The sequence below is a fragment of the Montipora capricornis genome, chromosome 12 (genome assembly GCF_036669925.1).
Source record: "Montipora capricornis isolate CH-2021 chromosome 12, ASM3666992v2, whole genome shotgun sequence".
Lineage (NCBI taxonomy): Eukaryota > Metazoa > Cnidaria > Anthozoa > Scleractinia > Acroporidae > Montipora > Montipora capricornis.
In genome coordinates, this window is record NC_090894.1 from 37336397 (window position 1) to 37362437 (window position 26041).

Consider the following 26041-nt stretch of genomic DNA (forward strand, 5'->3'; position numbering starts at 1 on the left):
GGAGCACTGACAGAGGGAGGGGGTAAAGGGCGCACCGTCGTCTTCCATTGATACCAGCCTCGTAGCTGAAGGAACTACCGACGTTAAATAAAGTGACTTTACCTTTTACCTTTACCTTTAACAACCCCTTATGATCTCTTCCAACTGAAAGCTGAATTATTTTCCTAGGCTGGTGAGAGCGGCTATTTAATTTTATGAGGTAAAAAATAGTCCACTTTCGAGGATATAAATGAATTTTCACAATGTTAACCGGCTCAAGGAAAGTTTTAACCATTGCTTTCCCGGTTTAAACTAGTTCCTTATTAGCTTACACGTTTCCCTCCACACAAGATGAGTAACGCCACTCGTTTCTTCCCACGATAGGTGACTTCTTTCGCTGTGAAATAATGCTCCAGACATCTCTGTGTGCTTAATCCAATTGTCATTTTCCTGGAATTCCTCCAGTTAAGGACATAAGGACATATTATCGTCTTCGCCAAAATGTAAAACACTCTTTTCTTTTCATAAGAATGTTGTTTTGAATATTCTAATTTTTCTGTCGATTTTAGGCTGAAAATTTTCTTGTATTATTCTTAAGGGGGTGGCACTTAACGGCAGAAAGGCAATGGTTTCTACGGAACCTTTTCTGTCAAGAGCCCTACAAAAAGGTTGCGTGGATGGTTCTTTGAAGGAACCTTTTTCCAATGGAAATCTGACATCACTTCAGTCATAAGGCGTATGTGCCTTATATGTCCTCTGCCATGCGTTTCAGTAAACAAACATGTAAAAAAGAAAGGAAGAGGCGCTTTTTTTTAACCGGATTGGAACCGCCCCACCATTTTTCGTAAGCGGTAGCATGGAATTTCTATTTAGAAAAAAAAATGCAACTGATGTTTTGAAAAGTGAATCAAAGGGGGGCCTTATGACGTCATAAGGTATTTCAGAAATAATTTTTTCAAAATCTATGCTTCATATTTTGTGTTTGAAAGTTCTCATACTGATGAGTTTAAAAATTGTGAAAAAAGTAGTTAACTCGCAGAGTTTTCAGGCATTTCCTGTTTTGGTCAAGTGATTTACCAAATATAGTTCTGAGTCGAACCAGACAAAGAAATGTTAAATAAAATACACTTGGTAAAAAAGGGTAACTGAAGAGTTAAAGGGACTCGAGAAATGACTATTTGTAGGGGTCCATAGCAATGGTTTGGTAGTTAAGAGCCACCCCCCTTAAACTAGTGTAATCATTGATTAGTAAAGTGCGTTTGATGTCTAGTAAATTGATATTTTTTATTGCATTGATTGCGCAGAAATATTCCTGGAGAGCGTGTCTGTTTCCTACAAAACACACCCCTACACAGCTTCCTGATGTTCCGATAAGTAGCTTTGTCATATTTGCAAGTGATACTTCGAATAAATCAATTGTGATCTTTGTGCTGAATTGCACATTTCTTGTCAAACACAATAACACTTGTAAGCACAGATGTATTCTTTTTTCGCGAGTTGTTAGTAAACACGCACGATACTACTTGATAATGGCGGCCCCTGAAATCAACGTCACTTTCGATTTCGCGATTTACTTGTGCAGCCAAAAGTACGTAGCAAAAATCTCCCAAAATGTTTTTCGCTGATGGTAACTTTTTATATTTGCGGAAAAAAACGTTTTCGGTTGGTTTGGTTGATCAACTTTTTCAACCGGCATCAAACTAAGTTGAAACGGTTGAAAAAACATTGGCAGCGACCGCTATCGTTTACGCGGGCCATTTAAAGTCTGCCGCGGGCTCCTGGCGTGTTGCTTTCCCTCAACTTGTCAACGCTGAGACGTCTGGTAATATCTATTACCAGGAGATACCGCGTTTCATCCGAAAATGGTTGGAAAAGTCTTCTATTGGGAAACTTCAACCACTTCAACCGAAACCGGGTGCAGTTAAAACGGTTGATCTCAATAGAACACGACCTTAATTAATGTACTTGAAAGGCTTGAACTGCTGGGACTCGTAGGGATAGACATTTTTTCCAACTAAATAGTTTTGTATCGTGATGTCACGCAAGGTGACAATTTGGAAATTCAAAATTTTCGAAACGAAAGACGTCACGGAACTGGATTTTGCAAAAAGATTTATTTCTAGGTCATCTTCAACCTCCTTTAGATAAAAATTCAGAAGAACTTGCGATATTGATTTTAGAATTTGATGACGTCACTGTGAAAAATATCTATTGTTTTCTTTCTTGTCTCGATTGGGTTTCACAAGGAGGTCTAGTTGGGGGTCCAGTTTGGGTGTCCACGTTTTGTACCGTCCTTAGCTGCTGAAGACCGTTCAGTTCCACGCACGAATTGTCGTTTAATTACCGCAAGCATAATTAAGCATCTGCCTTTCCTTCGGCAGCATTTCTACCATTTAGGTAAACTAGTTATGCAATTCGGTGGGAGGCGCGGTGGCCTCATGGTTAGTGCGCTCGACTCCGGATCGAGTGGTCCGGGTTCGGGGCCTGGCAGGGGACATTGTGTTGTGTTCTTGGGCAAGACACTTTACTCTCACGGTGCCTCTCTCCACCCAGGTGTATAAATGGGTACCGGCGTAATGCTGGGGGTAACCCTGCGATGGACTAGCATCCCATCCAGGGGGGAGTACAAATACTCCTAGTCGCTTCATGCTACAGAAACCGGAGATAAGCGCCGGCCTGATGAGCCTTCTGGCTCGTAAGCGGAGACTTTACCTTTACCTTAGTTATGCAATTAGGACGTTTTTCTTCATTTCAACGCTTATGAAAACAGAGGCAAAAATAAAATTATTCATTCAGTCCTTAAGATTAAATTCATAGCAGCGCCTTAGAACAGAAGTTCAATGAATCCCTTAACAACTTGGTCCTTCCATGTTATCCAATGAGATTTTCTTAGCGACTTTTACAGCGTCTTCCGCGGGGTATGCACCATGTTGAGTGAATCACGGGCCAATTTGCTGATGCTCTTACAAATTGTTGCTGATCAAAGAAACGAAGGCTCATCAGAGAAAAGTTAGTTCGGCACAGCTAATCGTTTACACTGCATACTTTATCCGAGCTGGGCTAAATTTTCAGGATCGCGTACCAATTTTATCCGCGCTCGGACTACCTCTCGACTTGTTCCGAGTACAGCTGAAATTTTGGTCCGGCACAGATGGGACAATGTGATTTACACGTCTAAGTTATGCGTGCCGAACCAATTTTTTTGGTACGCGTACGTTTTTTATCCGAGCCGTGCCAGAAAATTTGTAAATAGTGCTTAAAAAGCGAGCAAAGAATATTGGTCTTTTTACTCTGCGCTTAAATAGTAAACTACCATGAGAGTCAAACACTGCAGAGTGTAGGTATTTTGCTGTAGTGTTTTCCCTGAAGTCTGTTCATGGTAGCTGAGTTTGACATCAACAATGCTGCCTTCCAGAGTCTTCTGGGCAAATTACTTTAATATAATGATGATTCATTTAAATACTTTCCAGGTATCTTAAGATTCCATAAAAAGAAGAAGGAAATAACCAAAAATTCAGTATAATTACGAAACAAGCAACAATAATAATGCTACAATAAACTTGATATTGATGCGCAATAATAAGAATGAATATTAAATGAAAGTTCAAATTTGCGCCCAAGAGGAGAACCAAACGTTTCGAGGGTACTCCCTCTTCATCAGTGGTTTAAAAGCAACAGAAAAATGCGCGTGCAACGTAACGTTCAAATAAAAACAAAAAAACGCAACGTTTACACCACGCGCTGACTTTATATGAAACCGAAGTCCACATTAAGACCACCAGGTTGTAGGGTGCGGTGTCTGAAGATCATCCTAGCCTCAAAACTACGTCTGTGGAATCCCTGAAACCCGTTTCCTCTCACGTTACCATTTTTGAAAGGTAACCTTTTCCTTTTTTCTGTCTTTTGCTGTTCGGGAGCCGCGGGTGTGGGGACGGTAGCTGGGGTAGATACATGTGGATAGCATAATTAGTTGGAGTGGTGTTAATGTTTTATCGTGTAAGTTAAGTGTGTAAATAAACATTGTAAACGAAGAGTAGTTTTAGCATGGCGAGTGTCATGTAGGTAAGTACGTTCATAGTATGTTAGGTATGCGATGTAAGTTATTGTGTTAAAAGTAATGGAAGTGAAGTATAGTTACAAAAAAAAATGTTTGTTAAAAAAAAGTGAAGATGATTTTAAAAAGATGGTGATTATAAAACAAGGAGCAATAATAATCACAATACTAATGTTCGCAAGTTAGATTACTTCATTGTTATTGCACTCGGGCTTATCAGTGACATAACGCTTGAGCTTGTAAACAAAGTTTTGATTGTAATGGAGAAATTTAAGCCTATGTTATTTTGTACTTCTTATGTCTTTGAATTTATGCGTCATTCGTAGTAAAACGTGTTTGTTCAAGAATTGTTATCCGCCAAGACACAATAATAATCAAACAAGTGTAGTTTTGTTGATGAAGAAATTGCTCAATTTTAGAATACTCGCAAAAAGATAAGTCTAAACCTTTGGAGAATGAATCGAACGTTTTTTTTACATGTATTTCACTAGAAAGGAAGAACTTAGCACTCAAAACGAAAATAATTGTCCTCCTAGGTTATGCATCCAAATTGCAACATTGGCCGTATTTATACTAGAGGACGTCTAAGACGTCTTAGACGACTAGTATAAATACGGGAAATTATAAGGTGGACGCATTAAACGTCAGACGAATTAAACGTCTCAAGTTAAGTGCGTCTAAACGACGTACTTAACAGACGTCTTAGTCGTCTCAGAAGTCTAAGCCGTCTAGTATAAAGACGAGACGTACTAAACTGGGACGCACGTATCAATGAATTGTACACAGTCTCTTTGGTGATTGACTCTCATTATCTTTTGAAGAAAATTGTGAATTTGATTTCTAGCCGTCGAAGTTAAGTGCGTCCCGTATTTATATTAGTCGCACTTACGGCCAGACGTTTAATGCGTCTGGACGTCTTAGACGTCCTATAGTATAAATGCGACCGATATCATTGTAATACCCCAGGTTCAGCGATTTTTATCGACAAATGTTTGATATGAATACCAATAAATAAATTCTTCACACCTAGGGAGCTTATTTCAGGGACTTCCTGCACTCTAACTTTTACTTGAGAAATGCCAGTCATCCATCCACTACCACTGTTCTTTGTTTTGCAGGGGGTTCGATACCAAACCAAAATGATCTTCGAACATGTAGTAAATACGCACCTCATTGTGGCAGAATTTGGTGAGTATCTTAAGTTTTTCATCATTTAGTTTATTAATTTAGATTCACAGTAATTTAATTTACAATTTAGAGCTTTCTTAACCAACCAATTATTAAGAGTAATTACTTTGGTGCTGTGAAAGTTAGTCAATGAAAACAGATTTAGGCGGGCCATGCCAATAGCGAAAATTGGGAATCAGATGCCCACAGGTGGGAGACCTGTGTGGAGTCCTCCAAGTTTTTTAGTTTCAGTTTCACCTAGTCATCATTAGAATTGTTTCTCATCTACCCGTAACAAAGACAATATATAGCGAATATTGGGATCTATTTTGGATAAAGGTTTTGCTTTAATTTATGCAAAGGTCTGACCTTGATCTACCACGATTTGATTTAATACAAATAAATCCATCCCTGGAATTAATACAAGAAATGGTACTTGAACTTCTAAGTTTGCTTCATTGTTCAACCACAGTCGGTTACGTTTCCTTTCTTATAATTTACATTCTACAGCAGATTATTTTCTAAAGGATCTCACAGCATCTCTTCTGAAAGTGGGCTGGCATGTGAGGGGCAAATATGGCCCCCTTGGCTGCATGGCATCAGTTTTGGGAGCCACAAAGATGCTTCTTTGGTTTCCGAATATTCCACAAGATGTTTTTCCTTTGATGAAAGATAGAGGCCTGGTCCCTCATGTAAGTCAACTGAATTCTGAGTCAACTTTATTCTGTAGAGGTTTCTTTAAGGGAAATGAATGACCGGTCAACGGCAAAAAGCGGTGCTGTTCAAGCGGCTTGGAAAGGGAATGGATAAGAGGAAGTTTGTGCCGGGTAGTATGCAGAGGTTGCTTCTTCATGGGACATCAAGAACAACAGTAACAACTTTAAACTGCAAGACTGTAATAAAGACCCACACAGTGAAGTTTATGTATAAAAGCTGTTTGGAGTTCAGTCTTTAACCTATTAAAAAAAATTTTCTTCAATGTTTAGGTCATGGATTTTTTAGATAAGATGACAAATTCCCATAAACAAGAAATCATGGAATCTGGGAAAGACGTACAAGAATGGCTTAAGGTTTGGATTACATCACATCACAACCCTTTTATAGCCTAATCAAATATTTCTTTTGATTTATTTTATTGTTTAACTTTGTGTAGATTTGGGTGATTCCATTGCTTTACCAACTTCAACATGGTTGCATACGAATGAGGGAGCACTTGGCTCAGGTTAGAAAACAATGTAAAGTAATAGAAATATAAACCAAAAATAAAGTCGCTATTTCTAGTTAAACTTGTTAACCAAAGCCAATTATTCTTTTGTCAGTTTGCTGATTTTGAGACCGAGACATTTAACTTAGACGTGGAAATTTCAGTTTATCTGCTTTGCAGATCCTTTGAACAGATATGTTTGCTAGAAATAATCTGCTAGTTAATGTACGTTACGCACTCTCAATCTTTTGCATAATCTCACTACATGAGCATAAAATTGCATTTGCATTTGTGGTGGGCGTTATATTGAAAACTTTCGAATGCTGATACTGCCACAAGGGGTTTTTTACCCTAATAACATTTTACTGCAGTCTTTGAATGCCGGAAGCCAAGCAGTAAAAATGATCAAAATGTTTCTCTTTTGTGATTGCAATAACCCCAATTTCAGCTCTAAGACTTTTACTGTTAAAAGGCGATTGATATTTGGAACTTTAAGGGAAATTTGGTGTTGTCCTTCATAAAGGGGATGCAATCTGCTCATGCTGCAATCATAGGAATGAGTGAAATATTATCTCTAGCTATCAGACACTTATACTTGATGAAATAGTTGCAAGTGCACTGTACAAATACTAAAGTGCACTAATAGTGAACAGTTGCACAGGATGAACAAACGAACCGAACAGAGGTAATTTTTTAAGCAGTCTGAGGGTCTGTCAGCAGCTAGAAACCGAAGAATGTACAAAAACAAAATGACAAATTGGATTTTCAATTGTGAAAGCTATGGCTGCCAAAACTTAATTTTCCAAGTCAACCCTGGATTGGCTCATAGTATGGATAGCTGGTTGGTGATGGAAGAGCTGTACGCATAACTAAAGAATGACGACTTTCTCATTGATCTAGTTGTAAAGTTGCCGAGAAAATTGGTATAAATAAAGGCACCATGATTCACATTTTAAAAGTCATAGACCACATTGCCTAAATATGAATGAGGATATTAGGTAAGCCTACTAGGTACATCTTTCTCTCCTTGAGAAACCTTGGGTCGTGAAGACATTTTACTGTTTGTCAGTTTTTTTTAAACTTCTAATTCGGGGTTTGAGATTGAGAAGAAGCCATAAAAAGGACACTTCGTGATGTACAGAGCATTGATCTATCACAGGGAATGCATCTGGATGCATCTCCTCCACCTTTTAGCAGTTCTAATTTTCATCAAAGTCAAATATAGCAAAAGAGGATAATGGTCATCCATCTGATCAAATGATGTGCGCTTGATAAGTTCAATTAATAGGTATTCAGCACGTCTGTGTGTTGAGGTGGTGTACCTAAACTACCTGTGCAACCACAGGCAAACCACTCTATGTGTCCGTGGTTTAATATATGTTTATATGAAACGAACTCGGAGAATCTATGAGGGTTATGAATACAGCTCTGAAAATTGCACATCTAAACCACATCTCGGTCTAAATATCCCAATAAAGTTAAATGAAACTTTAATCGACTCCTGTATGATGTTTTTCGCCTTATTAGGCCGTCTAAAGCGTCTTCTAGCGAAATTACTTTTGGCCGGTGACGGTTAAGACAAGAGAGGGAGACAAGGCTTGCAACTTAGCGGCCGTCAGCCGCGACCTCCTCCACTTCAAACTGGAATTAACGCAAAAATACTGAAAATCTCACCTGAATGGCGACGGATCTTGATAGATGAGTTTTTTCTCTATCTCTTCGCCGAATTTGAGCTTCATCCCTCCAACAGTTTCCTAGAAAATCGATGCTGAAGTCACAAACACAGCTTTCTCAATATGATCGGTGCCAAACTCAGCGACCAAAGGAATTCAAGTAATTCAGGCCGTTTCAAATCTACCAATCAGGATTTGAACCGCGGTGGGCTGCGGGCCACATAGAGTGGTCTGCCTGTGGTGCTACTAATTTTTCTGTATCTTTGAACTCTCAAACAAACTGTTATTTTTGTTATTTTGCAGTATTGTCTCCCAAAGTTGCTGAAATGTTACCCGGAAAGTCTGCAATATCTAGTAGAGCATCTTCAAGACAACAGTGGTAAGAGTGTTCATTCAGAGCTGCATAAGTAATTGCTTACTAGAGCACACCGCTAGACATTCTGGAAGCCGGTTATCATTGACAGTCATTAACTGAAGATGTGGGAAAAGGAACTTTGTTAGCATTACTTTTTGTCTCTCAGTAGTTGGACGGAGAGCATAGAGCTTTGTTGAGAGAATTGATTGCTTTTTGATCTCGTAGACATTTTTGAGGAAGTCCGTGTTGGTATTTAATATAAAAGGCAATGAACATTTTCCATTGTCTAACCAGATATTTCTTTACGTCCAGGAATGAGCGTACATTAGATGCATCCCCCAATTTTGATATCCAATACGATGAAGAGTCTCGTTAAGGCTGCGAATTTGCTCCCTTATTCCAAAAACGTGTTATTTTTAGGCTAGGGTAAATTTAGTTGTTTACAAATGTTCTTTACTTAAGTTCAGGAGAGTTTTGGGGGATACTTTGGGACGTTGAATGTTTGCATTTGTTGACACCAGTAATGTTGATACGTGTGGGGGAGAAGAGAAAGAGTACACTTTGTGGTACTTATCAACTGAATATCAGCATGCATCAAATTTAATACTGACATGCATTTCTGGACATATCTGTTGATTCTCGATGCATAAGTTAACATTCGGACTTTTCTCTGTGAGTGTTTTTAAAGACCGATGTAAGAGACTGACAAATTGTAGGACTTCATGTGCTGTGCAAGGTCTTTTTAACTTGTAATATTGTTCCAGACGTAACTAGAAATCTTGGGACCCTCATTACATGTTTAAAGACAGCCCGATCCTCAGGATTAATAAGTTTTGAAAAGAAAAGCCTTGCAGATTTGACTATGGAAAGCTCGTCCCTGTGGTGTGGTGTTGTTCCGGTGGAACTAATGAGGAAAGCACTGTGTCACTTAGATGATCAGGTAAGACCACCCAGTTCACAATTCACAAACGTTATTAAACCTACGAGGTCAACTATTTCCTAAGCTGTATTATCAACCTTTCGTAATGTTAAGCTTTCTCCTTTGGAAAAACGCAGCTGAGGTACACGTTTCTTATCACTTCTTTTTCCGTACGTTTACCGGGGAGATTGAACATACCTCAAGGCACATCATGTGATCAGTGGAGGAAAACTAAAGCAAATATAGGATTACACACGTTTGGCACAAATTTTACATGTTTAGTTTTTGCAGTTATGGCGGGTAAAGGTCAGTTACTCGATGTTTGAGCCAATCATGTTAGCTCTATGTCATCTGCATTCCATCTTTCCTGAGTACAGAAAGTTCAAAGATATATCAAATATATCTGCCCTGCTAATTGCCTTTCTCGCAGTCGGAAACTGAATTGCCAAAGGCGCAGCGAGGGATACGTTTTTTCCAAATACTGGCCGTGTGGCAGGCACTGATATTTCAACAGAATTAACTATCAAAGTGTACGTGCCTTGAAGTGGTATATATTCCCGTGCAATCCGTCTGAGTGGCCCGCACATGGACAGAGAAAAGCTTCAAGTATTTCTCTGTCCTTGTGAGAACCCGTTTCCATATCTCGGGCTAACATGGAGGGCTAGGTTGTTCGAGAGCCGACTAACTTAATCCAGTATTATCGTGAACTTTGGTTTCATTTTTTCAACTTTAAGGTGAAGGTTTCTTCTGCTTATTTTCGTTTGTCAAGATTGACTTCCTCTTATGTAAATTTTTGCCGAATATCAGCGCTGAACAACATTTGGGGGTAGAGAAATAAACTCCTCGGTTAATTTTTAATCTGGAGTTAGCACTAAATGGCTTTTGAACAACCAGGCCCAGATCTATTGCTTGGGAATATATAGCACTTTAAGTTACACTGATAATTAAATCTGTTGAGTACTGAAAGTTGTTGACCATTTTGAAAACTCTGCTTGTGCAGATTCGCCTTGCTGCCCTTGGATTGCTCTGCGAATCTCCTAGATCAACTGAATCAATCAGCGAGTTAGACTTACAGCTCTTAAAGATATTTGTTCCCGCTAACATGAATAATCAGTCGCCCTCCTTCCGGCAACAGGCTGCAGCGCAGGTGAAAAAGGTAAGCAGTTTTTTCATACAGAATTACTACTTCACACGTCGTTTTACTAATCTAGTTTCTCTAAAAGGATCTTTAATTATACCGAGGACCGTGCACTAAAAAACGATAAGAACTTTTGAAGAATTTAACACATAACAACAAACTTAAGGTGGTTCCCTAGCTTTGCATCGCGGAACCCTACTGCGCATAATTTATTGCGCCATTGGCGCGCGCATTATCTCGTGCACATTGATAAAATGGCGGATTTTCATTGACGCTAAGCTAAATCTGTCAAGGAATGGCTATTTTCTCCTAAACGAGCATGGTCAGACCCTCCCCAACCCCCCTTTTTAATGGTGTTATGTACTCAGAATAGGTACACGGAAAACGTATTTTAAGGGGACAAAAAGTTGGATAGTAGAAGTTGTAGTATTTAGATAAAATGACGTGACACTGCATTTGAGCACTCAGACACTGAGTGTGATGTTGCGGTCTAATTTTCTTACATCACTTTGCTGAAAGATTTTAGCCCGGACAAACAAGTAGGCTCAAGTTTTCAGTAATATTCAGTTGCTTTTGCTATCTAAGAACATTTTTTCCGGTTGATCTAGTTTCGCACGCTTCTTGCGGAATTCGGTAAAAAAGACTTAGAATAAAGGACATGCAGCACGAAAACAAGCACGGTGACCCCATCTTTTTATCGCATTTTTTCAATGTTCTCTGCATGAATATGAATTGTGCCAAGTTTGACAAAAATCTGGATAGGACGTCATTTTCAAGGGAATTACCTTAACTGAAGGAAGGAAGAAAGAGAGAGGAAGATCTAAAGGATTGTTGGCCAGGGAGTATTTGAACTTTGAGCGTTAAATGTTCGGAAGCGGCTTCTTACAAACTGAATAGTGCTCAGTTCAATAAAATTAACAACCCAGCTTTAATTTTTTTTACATTTCAATTGTTATAAACAGAATCTAAATTTGTTAGTATTTTTCATTCAAAGTTCTTCCTGCGATTGAAGGAGTGCATCAGGATATGTGGCAAAAATACAAAGCACGGAAAAAACATTCACGAGAAGCCCTTTATTGATCACCAACTTGCTGTTTACAAGGTAGTTATTTGTTTTTATTTGTTAAAATTTAATTTAGAGAGGACGACATAATTAACAAAAACAACATGCTGACACCGCCTTCTTGTTTCCTTGGACAAGAAGCTTTGCTTTTCATTGGCTCTCTCTCCACCGTGGGCCCAATTTTTCAAAGCCGATTTACACTAATCCGCGATTAAATACCGACCAAATCCTGTCAAAAAGCGGTTACAATTCTAGGTTGAGGGAAAATAAATGTCTACATCAATATTGAAGTCTACCAAATTTTGTGGAAACCTTTATTGATCAGAAAATAAACTGCCATTTAAGTTTCCAGTAATCTTGGATTGACTTCATGGTGCTTTGAACAACTAGACTGTGATGTATAAATAGGTACCGCTGAAGGTCACTCTGCGATACACTAGCCTCTTGTCTCAGTCGCTTCATGTCACCTGAAATTGAGATAAGCCTGGCCGAGTGAATGATACAATAACAGCTCGTTTGCGATTCACCTTTATTTTGTGTAAGCTTTAAGGACGTTCGCGCCAAAATCTTCCTACGGTGAGATTTTCTTCATTTCTCGCCTAGAGTTAGGTCATAAAGTACTTACTCCAAAAATGAAAAAAAAAAGGGGGTCATCGACTTTGTTTCGGAGAAAATGGCAGTGGAAAAATGCCTTAATTTCGAGAAATCGGTCATAATAGCGAGATGTAGACTCATCTGCTCATCCATCGAAAATCATAAAAATAAACTGTTGGAGTGAAAGTTTCCGTGCATAGGTTTTTAGGAGTGAGATTTTGTGATAATTGTATGCCGCTAGGGATGTGGTAAACAGTAGAGTTCATCCTCGACGAGCGTTTTCGTAAGCTCTATCGTTGCAACCACTACCGGAATTCGATGGCACGAGGAAGGAAAATGTTAAAAAAAGATAACTTCTTACGGTGAGAATTTTTTCATTTCATCTTATTTTGTAGATAGCAAGTAAAGTAAGTGATTCATGATTAAAAAAATAGGGGTCACCGATGATCTGAACGAGTAAAATCGATGTGATTTTGCAAAGCTCTTGGAAAAGTTCGTTTGTCACGCTTTTGCGTGACCTGTCGGGCAAGGACTGGAACCCAAGAGAGGATCGATCGTTGAAGAGATGAAAGGTTTTTACCGAAAAAAAAAACCTTTCTCGAGCATAGCAACGAAATTTTAAGCAGGGGTCATCTTCATTTGGTTGGTGTTTTGTATAATATCTCTCCATTGCCGTCATGCTCATCCTCTGGAGTGTGTTTTTTTGTGAAATTCAATGGCTGATTGTTTCCACGCAGGTCCGCAATATTCAAGCGGACGAGGACGAAAATACTGCTCAATTTTCACGAAAGTAAAGGAAAAGAACTTTAAAAACGTGCATTCACTTTGAACTTAAGTTCGTAGGGTAATAAAAACATTAAAAAGAAACAGCCCCATTAAATTTACGCAACGGTTCGTCCTCGAGTTTTCCAAACTTTCAGCCACTAGTCTACTCGATCAGCTACCTTTTCCAGAGCTTTTTCATCCTCCCGCTCACTTCTCTTTGAAGTTTCATGATGCTTCGGAAATAAATTTGCCATTCTTCTGCCGGCCTGGAATTTTTTCCTCGGCGTTTTTGTCGCCATGTTATTTTAACTGATGCTTGAAAAATCTGCGTGAAAGTCAAGTAGACTAGTGCACGCCTAATAAAACCTCGCGAATATCAGTCGTGCAGTAGTCTACTTGACTTTCATAAATATTTTAAATCAATTTTGACTGATCACGATCTTCTCTGATCTAACGCTGTGCAAGACTTACCGTCCACGGTTTTTGCAAAGGTTTTAAAACCTCAACTTCACTAATGCTCGAAGTAATGCGTGACATATTACAGTCGCGTTACCTGCGCAGTAACGTTGCGCACAAACAATTAGCGCGAACGTCCTTAATTCTGTGCAAGAACTTGCATCTGGGAACCAATAAAATGGACATCTGTAGCTTGCTACAATGATGCATCACTTAAGATTGCCTTTTGTGTTGTTGAATTACATCCACTCGCTTTTTGGCTGTTAATTGTCGGCATGGTCTCCTTTTCCACTGATTTTTATAAAATAATTAGGATAGTTCGCATACTCTCATTGGTCAATAGCTGTGTTTAGATGAGAGTATGGAACACTGCTGTGACATCACACGAATTTTGATTGGTTATGTATTGTCAGACGCGCGTTTTGATTGGTTGGTAGGAAATATTAGCGTGTGTCAAGAAAATCTGTTTCAATCAAGTAGTAAAACAACCAGCATTTCCATTCATTTGTTGAATTAACTTTGAGAAATATTTTAGAAAAGCAGTAGAGGACTTTTTTCCGTATTTCCATAGTCAACAGTTACGCAAGCGCGAGACGCAGTCGAGGGTTTGCATAACTGTCTCGACTACTACCAACTCCCCCTCGTGTTTAGATGAGGCTATGGAAACACGGAAAACGTCCTCTATTGCTCAAAAAGTCCATCAGCGTCAGTAACGTTGTGCTGTTGGTAATAATGTAAATTCTGCAGATTTTGAGGTTGCTGTTATATAAAAGAGATTAAAATTTGTGTGGAGTTTTCAGAGAGAAAAAGCAAAAGCTAGCTAGCCCAGAAAATGTTTGTTTAATGTTGTACGCCTCGAAGATAAACTCGAAATACAAATACACCTTGGCACCACAAGCAACGTTTTCATAAAAGCATCTCAATGAAACTTCAGTGCTAAGTGTCATTCAGGTTAAGACTCTGCTACTGACAATATTTCGAAAAGTGGACAAATTCCCCAACCCACCCCCCCCCCCCCCTGCCCGCTAATAGACCAATTTCGATATATTAAATTTCAGTCCGAAGCAAAAGGCATCAGCTCGAGGCTCTGGGGAATAAATATAAGGATTTGTATGAGTTTATTCCCCAGAGCCTCGAGATGATGCTTTTGTTTCGGACTGAATTTTAATATATCGAAATTGGTCTATTAACCATGACATGTAGCTGATGCCGGCGCTGGAAATAGAAAACGCCCAGTGTTCATGGAAAATCGGGAGCCCTGCGGAGGTGTCTGGTTCTATCAGCAGCAGCCGCCGGAGGGAATCTATTGTTTTCATTGGCATCAGAGTATTCAAACCTACAAGTGGTGAATGATGAACTTAGCTATTTTTCCCCTTCAGTTACAAAGCATTTTGAGTTTTGCCATCATCAATGAAAACATTTTTTTCAGGAGTTTCTCGATTGGTTTTGCGGATTTCAATTCGACTCGCTGTTTCCTGGAGCATCAAGCACCCGTCGGACAACAGCGTTAAGCAATTTGATGCTGATCAAACAAATTTTCAGCTGTACAGAAAGCGCTGGTATGTGTATTTGTTTCTGGGTAGTTAAATTGTGATACACTGTGAAAATAATAATGATAACGATAAGGACAGTGATGATGATGATGACAACAATGACAAATAATGGACGAGGTTGAGCAAGATATCGTGATTTGTCAGTGACGAGCAGATCAATTATTTGCCGAAGCCGAAGGCTGAGGTAAATAATTGATCTTCGAGACACTGACAAATCACCATATTTTGCGATAACCGAGGTCAATAATTGTTTTATCATTCGGTCACCAAGTTTGTTTTTTGTTTTTGTTTCCGAGAAGCCGTAAGCGCGCGCTGCCTTGCAGAGTCGAGTAATGGCACCAATCAATTGGTTTCTTTCTCAGCATAATTATATTTGTAGACTTCAAATTGTACTTACAGTCAAACGTTCAATAACACTAGGCATCAACAAAGCTGAAGAATTTCACAGTTTTCAAAGCGTAACCGGACAAGTGAAGCTTTCACAGTGGTGTAAAGCTCGCCATGCTTTTTTCTGGCTTCAGCATAAAATCACTTCAGTACATATGCATTCGCCAACTTGTCCTTCACGTCGATGACACGAGTGACTCTTCGTCTACCTTTCTTTCCTTTAGATACTCTCGAAATACGTTGAGTGCAACTTTTGTTCCTTTCTTAGTATTCTCACTGTTCTTTCGATCAACTAAAGATGTCGAATCATTCTCTGACAGCTAGGGGGAACCGATCTGCCATTTTCGCACAAGAGCGTGATGTCAACTGCGCATGAGCAGAATATTATTTGCAGCAAAACAATTATTTGTAGGCAGTTATTTGCAGGTCACGTGGTGGGCTCTCGGCCAATGAAAAGGAAGGACAAAATACATGGAATGATAAATGTTTATGTTTGAAGTGCGGGTTGTAAAGTTAACGAATTTGAGAGAACTAATCCTCCCACTTAACTGGTTTGAATGAATTTTTCAGATGCATGTCTATAAGATACAATTGCTTAAATTGGTCAGCTAAGAAAGGCTAGTAATTTAAAGACGTGAACTTTTCTTACTCTACCATTACGTACTTGATCAATACTGTGGTTATTTTTGGAGGTAGTCATTTCCAGTTGCTCGTTATGTTCAGTGAGTCTTGTGATCATGCGTCTGCCAGTCTCACCAGTATAATGGGCCTGGTAGTCGTAGCATGCATGTGATCCTGTATATTCAGTGCTCGCATTATACAAGATCACATTAGTCGGTTTTTGTCTTTGTTTATCGGATCGCCTGGTTCATCGTTGTCTTTGACGGTAGTAGCTGCATGTCGTAAGGTCATCATAGGTCTGTGAGTCTGTGAGCAATGTGGATGAATAGGCTTGTAAAGTGCCTGTGATGTTTCTCTGAAGTGCCTTTTATGTACGGTACAGTTACTATGATGATTTTTTTAGACGGATCTAAACGCCAGCTACGAAGTTAATGCCAGCATGTGGGTTATTTTTTTAGCTTTGTGTGGGTAATTTTGAATTGCTTTGCGACTCATTTCCTTCTTAAGGAGGCAAAGCAGTTTCAGTCCTTCTCCTTTTCTTTCAGCATCCCCTAATGCAGATAGATTTGATATTATTGAAGTCTTCAATCAAGATGGCATTTCCGTCTTGTTGGGTTGTTTGAAAGATTCATACGAACATAACAAGATGATGGCTTATGACCTTTTGAAAGCTGTGCCTCCTCATTGTCTTCCATTTCAGGTTTGTAGGCATGTCAACCGGTATTTGTTGCTCTTACCAGTCGTTGTAAAACAAAGGAGTAAAATTCATGCTTTGTTTGCCTGGTAAGCAAGCTGCAACAACTGCTCGGTCTTCATGTTTAATTGATCCACCTGAACATTGTTGTTGTCCGTGCACAACGGTTGAACGTGCTTCGAAAGTCTGCATTTTACGTGAAACAATTTACAGGAGAACGGTGACTGTCTTTTCGCATGCTTAATTTGGGTTAAAGGGGAACTGAAGGCAAAAAAATAAGCATTTTTTATTTACACTTTTGACCATGCACAATAATGTTTTCAACTTTTTCTCGCATATCCGTCGTTTTTCCACGTAAAAAAATGTTTTCATTCCGATTTTCGGCCATCAGCACTGCCACTCAGAATGGAGGAGTCAGCGGTCATTTTTACAGCTTATGACGTATGATATGGGGCGGACATGCGAGAGCGCCCCATATACAAGCAGTGTTTTTGACTGATGTTTGTCGTGAATATTGAGTCCGCGAAGAAACAGCAAAACAACGAAGAAAATATCCACAGTAGCACTTGTTTCTCTTGATTACGAAATCTCTTTTCCCCATACCATACGTCACAGCAGGGTTATTTTATTTTATTTTTATTTATTTTTAGACAAATTAATTAACAATGTTTTACAACAATGAACTATAACAAATTAGTTATTAAGAAATTAAAGATTGAAGGGTGGATTTTTATGTTAGGATAAAACGCCTTACATTATAAATAGCCAAAGAGAGAGAGACAAACACAACAACAACAACAACAACAACAACAACAAACAATAGAACAGACGAATAGGGTTATCGAAATGGTATGAGCACCCATTTCTTTTTAAAACAGTCTTTCGTGTTTTTAATTTTCCTTTCTGTTTCGCACTTGAGAACAATTTTGTTCTTAAACCCAGTAATTTCTGGATTAATTTGGCTTCTTCTGCAGTCCCACAAAAACAATATCCCAACGATAACAAAATAATTGAGTAAATTAAGTAAAGGGCATTGTTGCGATATTATTCCATATAAAACATTTTCCAAAGAGAGGTGTACCCGTTGATTGGATAAAAAATGCCAGTAAGACTCAAAATCAGTCCAGAAATGTCTGGAATGTGAACAGTGATGAAAAAAGTGGCTTAAAGTTTCTGACTGAGCCTTGCAAAAACTGCACAGATCATTCGGTCCAAAACCGATTTTCTGCAATTTTGTGTTAGTGTAGGGTATAGAGGTAAGAACTTGGAATTGAAAGGCCTTGACGTAAGATTCAAGGGCAACACGGTGAGGTAAAATAAAAAAGTGTTTTATTTGATCAGAAGAAAAATTAAAATTTCTTTGCAGTGTATGGACTACATAGGCTGGCTGCGCTTTCTTTCCAACAAGAAGTGAATAAATCATCTTTTGATTTCTTTGCCATTACGTCAAAGACGTTGTATTCCGTCACAAATGTGAGGGTTGTTATAGACGGAGACTTATTGGTGCCTTTTAAATGGGGTGGTATAGAATGACGAAGGCCGGCCCAATGCAGAAAGTTAGTTTTCTTTATAGTTTTTTAGAATATGAACGTCACAGCAGGGTGCTGATTTAGTTTTTGAGCCCGCACTGAAAAGGAGGAAAGAGCGGGAAAAGCCCAACTTCGAACGTTTCCGTGGAAGGACTAATGAATGAAAGAAAGGCTGTACAGATGGATTGTGATATATGCATACACTTTTATATACAACTTCGTTGCTATAACTTAAACATGCCATCGAGGGCATGCTCGTAGTATTTATAATAGCAAGGTGTCCAAAGGGTCATGTTAACTGTTGGGTCCAACGCATTTGGTGTTGGATGTTGCTTGCATTTCTTGTATGTTTTGGCTGCAATGTTTCAAGCTTTAGAGCTAACCAGTGGCAAACAGAGAAATTTTTTTTTCTCTTGCTAATGTTATCGTAACCCAGTTTATTTATTTGTTTATGTTAAGCCTGAAAGATATACATGGACGTAATTTGGAAACAACTTTAATGACAGACAGGATCGTTGTGTTTTGAGCTCTGCCAGTTGTTGTTGAAGAATATTGTAAATATGTCCAGTGATAATTTTATGAGGTCCATGCATATGTTGAATTGGATTTTGCTTTCAGGAAGAGGTTAGTCTTTGTGAGTGGATAAACATGGTTGACAGGTTGATTTCGAGTCCTCGTGCAGTTGACTCATCAAGTGCCGCCATGTTTTTGAGACTTTTTGTGGAAAGATGCAGCATTCCTTTGAAATTTAACATGAATATAACCGCATCACACGTGGACGAACACAAGGAACTACTGGAAAGCGTGCCATGTGTTCAAGCATTCAGAGTGTTGGTATACTTGACTGATTTATTAAAGTCACACTACTCAGTTGCCTCAAGAAATTTATCCTTGATCGGTATTCAAGCGCCCATGCATGGTGTATTGTTTTGTTTGCGATCAATCATCGGCTGCACCTCGCTCAGGTAAAGTCTTAATGTTTAATTATTCCTAATGCTCAGGCGAAGTTCTTATTTGTTTACCAGGGTAACATATACCAAATGCTCCACTACAATGTACCATTTCATTAATTTCGTTCTGTGCAGCTTAGAGGGACAATTTTCTTAGCGGAACCTAGTTTACGCGCCAGTTTTTCACGAGTCTCTATTATAAAAGCTAAGAGGGCGCCACTCCTGCTAGGATCTCTTCGACCTTCTTCGAGAATCATTGAGTTATTCATCGGAAAACTAAGTCTCTTTTAGTTTTGATACTTTTCTACTTTTCTATTCCCGAACAAGCCCCTTCCTTATTAATATGCTATTTTATGTAATTTCAATCTATCTACCATCCGCTTTATCCATAACTGTTTACAACAGTCAAGAAATAACGTCTGCGAACTAATTTCATCCTTGATAACATTATCAGTTTGTCTGTAATTGACAATTTTGATGGGGAACAGGGATGGCGTAGTGTAGCTCTTGCCTCCTACCAGTGTGGCCCGGGTTCGATTCCGGATTCGTGGACATATGTGACTTCACTTTGTTGTTGGTTCTTTACTCTGCTCCGAGAGAGTTTTCTCCGGCTTTCCCCTCTCCTCAAAAACCAAACATCTCTAAATTCCAATTCGATGGGATGCAAGACTTCCCTGAAGAGTACTTTTGGGTGACTGGAGCTTCCTGGGTAAATATCAAAGTGATTATTATTAATTGCTTAGAATTTTCCAGATAAGTGCGAAGGTCGCTTCTATCTTTCGTCTATAACCCGCACTTCAAATATATGCACTCGATTTATCAGTTGTTTCACAGGAAAACATGTGCACAACAAATTGACTTGCCCCCAATACATCTTATTCCAAAATGGCCGCCATTTTAGTATTCTTTTGTTTCCATGCAAATTGGCCCTTATGGCCTCGCTTTCAAACGTAAAATTCAAAAGAATATTTAACCTTGAACGAGGCCATAAGGGGCAATTTGCATGGAAACAAAAGAATACTAAAATGGCGGTCATTTTGCAATAAGGTGTATGTTCGAAGGGTTCATAGCTTAGGTAAGGTGGGGAATTGCAGCGGCACTGCAGAGGTCATGGGTTCGAATCCCGTTGAAGCCACCTGAATTTTTCAGGTGTCTATAAGAGACAATTGCTTAAATTGTCCAGCTCAGTTGGTGGAGCATTGTGCAGGCATCGTAGGAGTCTGAGGTTCAAATCCCCTTGAAGCCACCTGTAGTGAATTTTTCAGGTGTCCACAGGAGATAATTGCTTAAACTGTCCAGATGAGTGCGAGGTCACTTTTCTCTTTTATTTAAAATTACTGTGCGATCCCATTGACACTACATATTATGTGTCACCGCCAGGTTTACATAAAAAACATTGAGGGCTTATTGTTTCTAGAACAGACTATGCCAATTTTTAGCTTATGCAAGTTGGTAACTCCTTACAGGTTTCATTTTGATTTTGGCGAAACGATAAGGCATATATGTTAATTCGAGCAATAAGATGGTTTTTCCTTCACCTTTTTGGCATCGTAGACAAATTTTGTTAAAAATTTCAACGAGAAGAGATCAGGTGGTGCACAGATGAAACATTTCCCTGAAGCTCTATAAAAATTTTGTTTTTCTCTGCGTTCATTCTTAGGTATGTTGCCGCTGACAAGCATTGGCAGAATCTCATATCGTGTCTTGTGGAAGAGTGTTTGAAGACAGCTGATATCGTTGCACCAGTTATTACCAATGAATCTCCTGAGGGTTTGACTGCAGATGGTGCTCAAGGTAATGTTTCTGAAAGCAGCTCTCGTAGCTTGGCTTAAAGGTCTGACTCGAGAAGGTTTGCTTTGACTACAAGGCCCCTGTTATTCTGGAATGCTGCTCAGCCCTGTCTTCAGATGCAAATAGTCATAGAAACATTTAGAGCAAGGTATTTTTGGAGAACTTCAAACCTCAAATCGCTGTTTGGGGTCCAATGTTTGCAGCTGGCTTTGAACATTTAGCAAGACTTGGCCACCAAACTGAGTTTGCATCGATGAAAACCAAAATATATTGTTGTAGTTTTCTTGCCAATGACCACTGAAGTGGACGTGCATTGAAGCTATTCTTTGTTGTTTGCAGCTAAGGAAGGAGAGGATGGAAATGGTTGTACGTGTGAGCTAAAGTACTTATTTAGATTTCTACCCATTTTGACCCAAAAACAGCAAATTTAGCATGACAATGCCCCTTTAACAGAAATGCAGAGTAAATTAGCTTTATTTTTTGTGGCGAACAGAGAATTAGATGCGTGGCGATTTTGATAAGCGTGACAAAATGCTCTTCTCCCAAACTTCAGCATCACTCGCGTCTGAGAATTAGACAATTAACGTCACAAAGTGCCCTCTGAACTCCAGTCCTCAAGTAAAGATAAATAGCTTCATTTACTTTCACCACGATATAACGCTATCCCTTACCCTTCCTTCGTTGCTAGAAATTGGTAGCAAATGTTTAGACTTAAAGGGGCACTACTTGTTTGATATCCAATTTGGGTGTGCTTCTAATTACCAGCATTTCTAGACATCATTTGGTGAACAAAGCTAAAATGTAAATATCCCGTAGGGATTCTTTCGCTGCAAGGGAAATGCAGATAGCTTTTTGTGGCATCAAAGAAGAAGCAGTTAATTAAAGTTATGTTCTCCCCTTCCTGATTGGTCATTTGTCATTTTCCCAGCAGAGAACATGTCATTTAGTCAGTGTATTTAGAGTATCTTAAAAAAACGTCTTAATCTGCTCAACTTTTCTTAGTTTTTTTTAAATAGTTCTGGGAAAAGATAAATAATTCAAGTACAACTAGCGCGCGCTTGGTGTCCAATTACAAACTGTTCTGTTAGTGCTGAAATCATGGCTGTTGATAACCCGTGAGATTCGAGAAGTAGCAAATTGCCCATTTCAATCTCTTTCTATTCGAACGTACACCTTATTCCAAAATGGCCGCCATTTTAGTATTTCTTTGTTTGCATGCAAATTGGCCCTTATGGCCTCGTTCAAGGTTAAGTATTCTTTTGAATTTTACGTTTGAAAGCGAGGCCATAAGGGCCAATTTGCATGGAAACAAAAGAATACTAAAATGGCGGCCATTTTGGAATAAGATGTATTCTCAAGGGAATTTTTGTTCTTTTTGCAGAAGCAGAGGAAGACTTCATTGAGATTCCAGAGCAGTTTGATGATATGTTACAATCAAGTGCAATAGACGCGCCTGCTTCACAGTTGCTGTTAGTATGTTGCTGGCGCACTATGAAGGAAGTGGCTCTATTATTGGGAGAATTGTCCGAGAATGCGCCATTACAAGTTGACGAGATCAACGATGGATTGCTCACTGTAAAACAGGTCATTAAGCAACATTTTTCAAGTTGCAGTGCGCGAGCTTATCAGTTGTGTTTTCCCTTGTCCAAAGAGTCTCAGGAAACGAACCTTTTCCTTTTCAGAGCGAAGAAACTAGAGATCTAGTTATTTGAAAGGCAGAGGAGCGCACTTTTTTGGTTTACACAAGATATTAGCAGTGAGAAAGAGAATGGATATCATTATAAGAGGAGTCTAATAGAAGCGAGAAAGATTATAGCCGATTAGAACAGTGTATCTCTTTTGCGATTGCGTAGTAACAGCATCACACAAAGGGGGCCAACAATGCCTCGTGGATAGAGTAGCTTTCATGTATGAATAGTTTTGCTTTCTCTCGAGCACATATAAATTGCATTAACTCAGCGAATCTACCAGTCAGTTACCCTACGGCTGTGCTAGTGAGAGGCGTAAGTGTATTTTTGCCACGACGTCATAAACTGCTTTATTGTTTGTGTTTTTAAGGACTTGGTTACACAAGAGAACATTGTTTTGGGGCTTAGTGGTTCCCAGCTTATCCGGGCGCGCGAAAAACGTGCTGCGGAAACAAATTCAGTTTGCGTGCGTTACAGAATCAGAAAGTCTTTTTGCTGCCCGGGTTGCATCCATCCATCCTGGGTCAAATGACTATTACTTTGCCACCTTTTACGATTCCCGTAAAGTAGAATTTCGAGAAGGGCAGTTCAATGGTAAAAAAATAGATATTTCAGGTGAAGAGATTTATCCTAAAGGGCTTCTCTGTCCAAAAAAATCAAAGTCTAATTGACCCAAGTTTCAAGCCCTATTTAAAAAAAGACGCCTGTTTATTTAACTGGAGATTGTCCTATTTAATAGTCCACCATTACTAACTTTGTTGCATGATTTTGCGACATGTGTTGAATGGACTGGCCAAACGCACGCAACATTTCGCAACAGGTTAGCCAAACATACGCAACATGTTGTGCCCAACAATGTTGCAAGATGTTGCGTTGAAACGTTGCGATCGTTTGGCCACGCCTTGAGGTTCAATTGCGATCGGTCAGTTTTGAACGTGAGTAATAGCGAACTGTGAAATTTAAAACGTAAACTCAAAGTAAACACCCTATGGATAAAGATCTAAGCTCAAGATTTTGCCATTCTGATGTTGAGCAAGTACATTCGATTTTTTTTTTTAATCATAGTAGCATTTTTAACAACCAAAACACACGTGCCATTGTAATGTATTCGTTATTTTGTTGCAACATGCATTGTGATTTTTCATTTCAGCTGCAAACCGTTGGCGCATTTTTCACCAAAGTACTGCTGACTTCGAAACACAGAGGTGCTTTTGAATTAGCATACACTGGATTTGTCAAACTGTGTACTGTGGTGTGGAGGTAGGAGCATTTTACTTTTTCTAGTTGCCATAATAGCTGCATTAAGTTTGGGGTCTTAACTAAGGCTCTTATTTACAAGGCTTCCTCCTTTCCGTAAAGATGTCGAATTTTTTAAAGGATTTCCTCTATTTTAAGGCTTTAGTAAGTTCAGGAAGTTTGTCGAATAAAGGAGTTTGGAAAATTCTGGAAATTTGCTAATGAACCCTTTTCTTCCAAAAACAAGCCGCTGAACTAAATATTTTGTAAGAAACACAGTTTAAACGATTTTCGAGTAACGTGGCAAAGCCAGGACGAAGTCCAAAACTCGACAGCCATAAAAATGTTTTTTTTTATAGCGCAAGTGCACTGAGCTATCAAGCTACTGCACAGGGATACCATACTTTGGTGATGTAAGGTTAAAGTGACATGTACCGTTACTGGCAGAAGGCAAGCAGTTGGCTCTTAAGAAAACGTGGTATAGCTGAACAGCAGTCCAGCAGTTGACAGATGGGGATTGAAACGTTTAGAATAGATTATAAGATTATTATAATCACTCACAAAGCAATCCATGGTACAGCTCCTAATTATTTATCATCTCTCGTAAATTTTAAACCTAATTCTTCCTACAGCCTCAGATCAAATAACAAATATCTGCTTTCAAATCCAGATTTCAGGACTCTCCCTACTCTTGGCGATCGAGCCTTTGTGGCCGCCGCACCAAAACTGTAGAATAATCTTCCGTTAGATCTTAGATGCACTTCTGATTTTAGAGTTTTTAAACGTAATTTGAAGACTCATCTTTTTAAAAAAGCTTTTTCTGATATAGTATTGTAATTTATAGACTAGATAATTATTCATTCGTGTAATTTTTTGACTATATAGTGATATATATTGTTCTTTTATTGTAAGGCGCATTTGAAAACTGTATAGTTGAATTTGCGCGGTATAAATAAATTTTATTTTATTATAAAACCCAAAAGTCTAAACCATGCCGCCTCCTTTAAACGTAAACAGAGAGGCACTGTGATTTTGTTGTTGTTGTTGTTGTTATTTTACAGTAGTGCAGTAAAAGATCTTCGTCAATTGCCAGAACAGTGGCTGCAATCTCTGCTGGACGATCTTACAAGCGCTACTCCATTGCAGGCCTTGTGTGGTACAAGAAGAAGTGCCGGTGTACCATTCTTTATTCAGGTAAAACATTGGCTCGCGCAATAATATGGAGAATTTACGTCAACACTATACGAACATTTTAATCACAAACGACTGTGTTGACGTCTGTCTCAAAAAGTTGTTCCTTTGCATGAACGTTTTGACTCAATTGTACCGTCCCTGGTCTCCTTTGGAAAGACGATCACAAATTGAATCAAATTCTGCTCAAGAATTTAGTGAGCGTGGGCACAGGACGGAAAAGGCTTTTTTATCCTTAAGAATCTGTATCCCCGTTTTTCCAGTTAAAACGTCCTTTTCGGTAACTCCCTTGCAATGGCTCGGTCACCTTTAAAAATACCAGATCAGTGATCTGCCATTAAGCTCTTTGATACTTAAGACATCAAGCCGAGTATCCACGTTTGGTCAAGCTCAGTTTATTGCGCAATTTCGTTGTTGCGTTTATAGATAGAGACTGATCAAGCAGATTTTTTTTGCAATTTACATGTTAGGCTATTGTCACAACTGAACCGTGCGCAGCTGGAAGGGCTTGCTTTAAAAGAGTCATGACAGGTAACAAACCAGTCTTTACACATGAGTCCAAAACTAAACTGAAAATTGTTATATGATCAGCACAAGAACAAACGAGCATTTTTTTTGGTTCATTACATTACGGTGTCATTAGACGAGAGGAAAACAAACGTTTCCAAGCGAGTTCCATTCAGTGAATGTGTTGAGAAGAAGACCAGCTGCTGTTTTGCCAATGAGTGTAAATCAAGAAAAATCGAAGGCTCAATTCAGTGAAGTTTAAGAAGGCAAAGAAACAAACTATTGTGCCAAATGAAACAGATCCATTTTTAGAGCGTAAAACTTTTTTTATCAGCAGCGAGGGCAATTATTCGCACACAGATATGACAAAGGAAATGACAAAGAACTTGACTTTACTTTCAAACAAGGCCATAATTCTTGTTAACTATTTGCCTGAAAATCCAACTATCAGGGCTTTTTGAACGACGTTTTGAAAGGGAAAGTCTACGGTATAAACTTGAACTCGCACTGAACTGACCACCTCCCAA

General features: G+C 39.0%; 1 protein-coding gene across 1 annotated transcript in view; it reads left to right on the top strand.

The window, feature by feature from the left end:
* LOC138026361 (tRNA (32-2'-O)-methyltransferase regulator THADA-like) overlaps nt 1-26041 on the top strand; it is an 88649-nt gene that overhangs the window by 41961 nt on the left and 20647 nt on the right. Inside the window, exons 15-30 of the mRNA XM_068873683.1 lie at nt 5152-5221; nt 5711-5892; nt 6187-6270; nt 6354-6422; nt 8381-8456; nt 9197-9372; nt 10352-10507; nt 11484-11591; nt 14797-14926; nt 16474-16628; nt 18770-19116; nt 20762-20895; nt 22274-22476; nt 23731-23840; nt 24878-25010; nt 25478-25538. Coding sequence (XP_068729784.1) covers nt 5152-5221; nt 5711-5892; nt 6187-6270; nt 6354-6422; nt 8381-8456; nt 9197-9372; nt 10352-10507; nt 11484-11591; nt 14797-14926; nt 16474-16628; nt 18770-19116; nt 20762-20895; nt 22274-22476; nt 23731-23840; nt 24878-25010; nt 25478-25538 — 2194 coding nt within the window. The remainder of the gene's footprint in view (nt 1-5151; nt 5222-5710; nt 5893-6186; nt 6271-6353; nt 6423-8380; nt 8457-9196; nt 9373-10351; nt 10508-11483; nt 11592-14796; nt 14927-16473; nt 16629-18769; nt 19117-20761; nt 20896-22273; nt 22477-23730; nt 23841-24877; nt 25011-25477; nt 25539-26041) is intronic.